The sequence below is a fragment of the Blennius ocellaris genome, assembly GCF_963422515.1.
Source record: "Blennius ocellaris genome assembly, chromosome: 1".
Lineage (NCBI taxonomy): Eukaryota > Metazoa > Chordata > Actinopteri > Blenniiformes > Blenniidae > Blennius > Blennius ocellaris.
The window spans coordinates 36,906,212-36,912,676 of NC_137650.1; the positions used below are offsets into that span (position 1 = coordinate 36,906,212).

The 6,465-nt window shown below is 50.7% G+C and overlaps 2 protein-coding genes across 3 annotated transcripts in view; one reads left to right on the forward strand and one right to left on the reverse strand.

Moving 5' to 3' along the window:
• Positions 1-264: 264 nt before the first annotated feature.
• Positions 265-4,328, reverse strand: nob1 (NIN1 (RPN12) binding protein 1 homolog; the record flags this gene model as incomplete). 2 transcript variants are annotated; one of them, XM_080496220.1, is made up of 9 exons in its annotated part: positions 265-699; positions 1,368-1,512; positions 2,360-2,457; positions 2,575-2,898; positions 2,984-3,133; positions 3,354-3,425; positions 3,509-3,642; positions 3,897-4,029; positions 4,254-4,328. In XM_080496220.1, the coding sequence occupies 9 exons, from the start codon at positions 4,320-4,322 to the stop codon at positions 430-432; spliced, it is 1,395 nt and encodes a 464-aa protein (XP_080352346.1). In that variant the 3' UTR covers positions 265-429. The 2 variants fall into 2 exon arrangements, with proteins under 2 accessions (XP_080352346.1, XP_080352345.1); XM_080496219.1 differs by having other exon boundaries at positions 2,984-3,118; positions 4,254-4,322.
• Positions 4,329-4,810: 482 nt separating this feature from the next.
• The window catches only part of LOC308129188 (GATOR2 complex protein WDR59-like), a 17,107-nt gene continuing 15,452 nt past the window's right edge, over positions 4,811-6,465 (forward strand). Inside the window, 1 exon segment of the mRNA XM_080494998.1 lies at positions 4,811-4,870. Within this exon segment, the coding sequence (XP_080351124.1) occupies positions 4,817-4,870 (54 nt within the window). The 5' untranslated portion in view covers positions 4,811-4,816.

Genomic DNA, 6,465 nt, shown 5'->3' on the forward strand with positions numbered 1-6,465 from the left:
TGCAGACTGACTGTCCCCCTACAGACCGACTGTTCCCCTGCAGACTGACTGCCCCCCTGCAGACTGACTGTCCCCCTACAGACCGATTGTCCCCCTGTAGACTGACTGTCCCCCTACAGACCGACTGTCCCCCTACAGACCGACTGGACAGCGGCCAATCAGAGCAGGTGGAGCTCCGCCTCTCGACCAATCAGCTTCCTCCTTACAGTGACGACACCTTGAAGTTACTCAGTTACTCTTTAATAAAGTACAAAGTCAGTAAATATTCAAGTCACTTGAGGAGAAATCATCAAATCATTTATTGCATTTTTCCTGTGGTGACCTCCGCCCACTGCACCGTCATGCCGTCTCCATGGTAACATGAACTCAGTGTAGCCAGGCACACACACACACACACACACACACACACACAGTCCAGGTGTGTGAACGTCACTTCTTCTTGACGAACTTGCCGCGGGCGGCGTTGGGGTTAGCGCGCCGCCGCCCGCCGCCACCCCGCCCGTCGCGGATGTGCAGGTTGGCGGCGCGGCTGTACACGTCGTTGACGCAGAACGGCGACGCCCCGGCGGCGTAGTCGGGGTCGAACACGTCCGTCTTCTGGCGGGCCTTCCTGGACAGACGCTGCTGCGGGAAGCGCTGGTCCTCCACCAGCTGGGGGTTGTTGGCGTGTTTCCCGCCGCGCGGCAGCGGCAGCGAGTGCTGCAACACACACACACACACGATCAGCCACTCAGTCGTGATGTAGTTCCCCTCCACACCACTGGGGGTGTACAAGGCTAGCAGACTGTAGTGGCCAACTACAAGCTAGCAGGCTGTAGCGACGAGCTACAAGCTAGTAGGCTGTGGCTGCGAGCTACAAGCTAGAAGTAGCGGCGAGATACAAGCTAGCAGGCTGTAGCTGCGAGCTACAAACTACAAGTAGCGGCGAGATACAAGCTAGCAGGCTGTAGTGGCGAGCTACAAGCTAGCAGGCTGTAGCGGTGAGTTACAAGCTAGAAGTACCGGTGAGCTACAAGCTAGCAGGCTGTAGCAGCGAGCTACAAGCTAGAAGTAGCGGTGAGCTACAAGCTAGAAGTAGCGGTGAGCTACAAGCTAGAAGTAGCGGTGAGCTACAAGCTAGCAGGCTGTAGCAGCGAGCTACAAGCTAGAAGTAGCGGCGAGCTACAAGCTAGCTTCCTGTACATCGTTGTCCACATTAGCAGAGATGAGCAAAGCGTTGTGGGCGGAACCAAGAACCACAATGTTTCACCCGCCCCCTTTAGCTTGTATTGTGTTAGCATAGCCTCACAGCGGGCGTTAGCATTAGCCCCTGGTATGAGTTGGCGCGGCGGTGTCCGTTAGCGTTAGCAGCAGGGGGCCCCACTCACCCGCAGCCCCCGGGGGTTCAGCACTTTGGGGTTTTTGGAGAAATGCATCAGCGTGCTGCCGTCCTGGTTCACCGTCACCGCCAGCTTCTTCAGGGTTCGATTCCCGCAGTGAGGACAGAACGCCTTGCTCATGTTGCTGGTCGTCCTGCAACCAAAAACCAACAACGTCAACGACACACCAGGACACCACACGTTGGGGTGGTGTTGAGGTGGTGTCAGGGTGGAGTTAAGGTGGTGTTGAGGTGGTGTCAGGGTGGAGTTAGGGTGGTGTTGAGGTGGTGTCAGGGTGGAGTTGAGGTTTTGGGGTGGTGTCAGGGTGGTGTTGAGGTTTTGGGGTGGTGTTGAGGTGGTGTCAGGGTGGAGTTAGGGTGGTGTTGAGGTGTTGGGGTGGTGTGGAGGTGTCAGGGTGGTGTTGAGGTGGTGTCAGGGTAGTGTTGAGGTGGTGTCAGGGTGGTGTTGAGGTTTTGGGGTGGTGTGGAGGTGTCAGGGTGGTGTTGAGGTGGTGTCAGGGTAGTGTTGAGGTGGTGTCAGGGTGGAGTTGAGGTGGTGTCAGGGTGGAGTTGAGGTGGTGTCAGGGTGGTGTTGAGGTTTTGGGGTGGTGTTGAGGTGTTGGGGTAGTGTCAGGGTGGTGTTGAGGTTTTGGGGTGGTGTTGGGGTGGTGTTGAGGTGGTGTTGAGGTGGTGTCAGGGTGGAGTTGAGGTTTTGGGGTGGTGTTGAGGTGGTGTCAGGGTGGAGTTAGGGTGGTGTTGAGGTGTTGGGGTGGTGTCAGGGTGGTGTTGAGGTTTTGGGGTGGTGTGGAGGTGTCAGGGTGGTGTTGAGGTGGTGTCAGGGTAGTGTTGAGGTGGTGTCAGGGTGGAGTTGAGGTGGAGTTAGGGTGGTGTTGAGGTGGTGTCAGGGTGGTGTTGGGGTGTTGGGATGGTGTCAGGATGGTGTTGGGGTGGTGTTAGGGTGGAGTTGAGGTGGTGTCAGGGTGGAGTTAGGGTGGTGTAGACCTGAAGCAGGCGTGGCAGCGGAGAACGTGGCTCCGGGCTTGTTTGATGATCAGACCGTTGACTGAGAGAACGTGGAGGCCGATCTGGAGGAGAACGTTCTGGAAGCACAACACAGAGTCACACACACACACACACACACACACACACACACACACACACACACACACACACACACACACACACACACACACACACACACACACACACACACACACCTGCATGGCAAAGTCTGTGGTCAGACAGCCCACCGTGACATCATCAGGAGCCGTCCAATCAGAAGACTGCATCTTCGCCTGTCGGATGTTACTGGGAGTGATCCACCCTCCCCCGTCCTCCTCCTGCTCCTCCTGCTGCTCCTGCTCCTCCTGCTGCTCCTCCTCCTCCTCCTCCTCCTCCTCCTCTGATTGGTCCCTGCAGTCCTCCAGCGACTGCAGCAGCTCGTCGTCCAGAGGGGGCGGAGCTTCTCTCCAGAACAGGAAGCTGTTGAACTGCTGGCCGTCCGTCTGAGAGTGTGTGTCCTCTGTGTCCACCATGGGACCCTGAGACAGACACACACACACACACACACACACACAGTTCCAGCGGCTGTATAGACATTGTGGGCGTGGCCTCCAGACGACTCACCAGCGACCGCAGCAGCTCGTCGTCCAGAGGGGGCGGAGCTTCTCTCCAGAACAGGAAGCTGTTGAACTGCTCGCCGTCCGTCTCACTTCCTGCCGTCCTCTGTGGACGCCGGACGTCCTGAGTGTCTGTGGCTTTCTGAGGGGGGAGGGGCTGAGGGTGAGACCAGACGGAGTTCAGGTGGAGGGTGGAGGTAAGGTAGGTTGAGGTTCAGGAGGAGGGTGGAGGTTAGGTAGGTGGAGGTTCAGGAGGAGGGTGGAGGTTCAGTAGGGTTCAGGAGGAGGGTGGAGGTTAGGTGGAGGGTGGAGGGTGGAGGTTCAGAAGGAGGGTGGAGGTCCAGTAGGGTTCAGGAGGAGGGTGGAGGTCCAGGTACCTTGCAGGGGAAGTGGAACCCTGCCAGGTTCAGCGGGGCCTCAGGGTGGAGCTGGGTGCTCAGCAGGTTCACCTGGAACAGAGGGGTCAGTGAGGACCAGGACCAGGACCAGGGCCAGGACCAGGACCAGGAGGACACTCGGGGGACTAGGGTACCTGGACCGGCGGGTCCGTCTTCAGGTGCAGAGACCCGACGTGTTCCAGCTCCAGCTGGTAGGTCAGAGCCAGAACCTTGATGTCCGTCGCTGACAGGCTGGGGTAGTCCCCCGTCCTCTTGGACACCTCCGTCACTGGGGGGGGGGGGACAGGAGGAGGTTCAGGGGATCTGATCAGACCGGTTAGTCCGGGTTAGTCCAGTCCGGGTCAGTCCAGTTAATCCAGGTCAGTCCAGGTTAGTCCAGTCCGGGTCAGTCCAGTTAATCCAGGTCAGTCCGGGTCAGTCCAGGTTAATCCAGGTCAGTCCGGGTCAGTCCAGGTCAGTCCAGGTTAGTCCGGGTCAGTCCAGGTCAGTCCCGGTTAGTCCGGGTCAGTCCGGGTCAGCTACCATGCCGGACGTGCTCCGGGTTCGGCTCCCTGAAGTTCAGCTGGTACGGTAAGACGCTCAGACTCCTTCTGGTCGCTTTGTCCCGGATTTCCTCCACAACGTCTCTCAGGGTGTAGATGTTCTTCCCGATGTCCTGCAACAAACAAACAAACAAACACACAGACAGCATTATAGAAATGAACCGCCCCCCCCCCCCCCCAGTTTCATCTGCACATCCCCCCCCACCTCTCTCCATCCACCCCGTCTCACCTGTAACCCCACCTTTATTACCGTCGCTCCTCCCCGCCACCTCCCCACCTCCCTCACCTGTTGACCCCCCCCCCCTCTCACCCCTCCACCCCCCCCCCTCAGCCTCACCTGGAGAGGAGCTTTCTTTAAAAACGCTCCTGCGTCGGCCACAACATGCTCCACCAGACTCGGCGCCATCTTGGTTAATGACTGACCAGGCGGAGCGACCAATCACAAGGGAGGAAATCAAACCACGTGACAAAAAGTGCGTTCATACCCACTGCGACGGTCGGGAATTTCCAGAACTCTCGCTCGATGTGTCAAAAACACAAAATATACTAAATCTATTATTAAATAAATACTTGAGAGGGAAACATTTGAACCAGCGGAGAATTATGAGGGTAAATTACGTATGAATTTTAACGAAAGATATAAAAGTTAAACATCACTCATGCGCCCTGAGGCCGACTGTCTGGCTCCGTGTTCAACATTCATGTTTTCATCGTCTCAGGCTGAAGAAAACATCAAAACATCTCCGTTCTGCGCGTTGATCAATTCCACAAAAGTCTTTTTTTTGTTGTTGTTTTTTTTCATATTATATCAACACTGCAACACACATAAACGAGTGTCTGTGGACGCCCCTTGACGTCACTTCCGGATCACGTGGCGTTGTTGCCGGAGAAGAAGGAAACATGGCGGCGCGCTGGAGCAGCGAGAATGTGGTGGTGGAGTTCAGGGACGCGCAGGTACGTCTGCGTGTTGCGCGCGACGCTTCGCTGCTTCCCGCGGAAAGTCTGGCGATTAAACACAACGACAGGTTCCCGGGAAAACAAACAAACAGGCGATCGTACCGAAGCTACAACTGATAAACAAACGTGAAAAAAAAAACAATAACAACTTCATGGCTGAGGCGCGTTCCGGTAACTGGGAACTCGGAATGTTACCAGCTGAGACTTCCAGTTTGTCGCCATGGTAACAAGAAACGAGTTACTAAAAGTCTGCTGATGAAATAAACTGTACTTTAAATGGTGCATTCGACTGTATTATGGAGTATTAAATACTGCATTGTGGAGTATTAAATACTGCATTGTGGAGTATTAAATACTGCATTATGGAATATTAAATACTGCATTGTGGAATATTAAATACTGCATTAGAGAGTATTGAATACTGCATTATGGAGTATTAAATACAGCATTGTGGAGTATTAAATACTGCATTAGAGAGTATTAAATACTGCATTGTGGAGTATTAAATACAGCATTGTGGAATATTAAATACTGCATTATGGAGTATTAAATACTGCATTGTGGAATATTAAATACTGCATTGTGGAGTATTAAATACTGCATTGTGGAATATTAAATACTGCATTATGGAATATTAAATACTGCATTGTGGAATATTAAATACTGCATTAGAGAGTATTGAATACTGCATTATGGAGTATTAAATACAGCATTGTGGAGTATTAAATACTGCATTAGAGAGTATTAAATACTGCATTGTGGAGTATTAAATACAGCATTGTGGAATATTAAATACTGCATTATGGAGTATTAAATACTACATTGTGGAATATTAAATACTGCATTATGGAGTATTAAATACTGCATTGTGGAATATTAAATACTGCATTGTGGAGTATTAAATACTGCATTGTGGAATATTAAATACTGCATTATGGAATATTAAATACTGCATTATGGAGTATTAAATACTGCATTGTGGAATATTAAATACTGCATTGTGGAGTATTAAATACTGCATTGTGGAATATTAAATACAGCATTGTGGAATATTAAATACTGCATTATGGAGTATTAAATACTGCATTGTGGAATATTAAATACTGCATTGTGGAGTATTAAATACTGCATTGTGGGAATATTAAATACTGCATTATGGAATATTAAATACTGCATTGTGGAATATTAAATACTGCATTAGAGAGTATTGAATACTGCATTATGGAGTATTAAATACAGCATTGTGGAGTATTAAATACTGCATTAGAGAGTATTAAATACTGCATTGTGGAGTATTAAATACAGCATTGTGGAGTATTAAATACTGCATTAGAGAGTATTAAATACTGCATTGTGGAGTATTAAATACAGCATTGTGGAATATTAAATACTGCATTATGGAGTATTAAATACTGCATTGTGGAATATTAAATACTGCATTGTGGAATATTAAATACTGCATTATGGAGTATTAAATACTGCATTGTGGAATATTAAATACTGCATTGTGGAGTATTAAATACTGCATTGTGGAATATTAAATACTGCATTATGGAATATTAAATACTGCATTGTGGAATATTAAATACTGC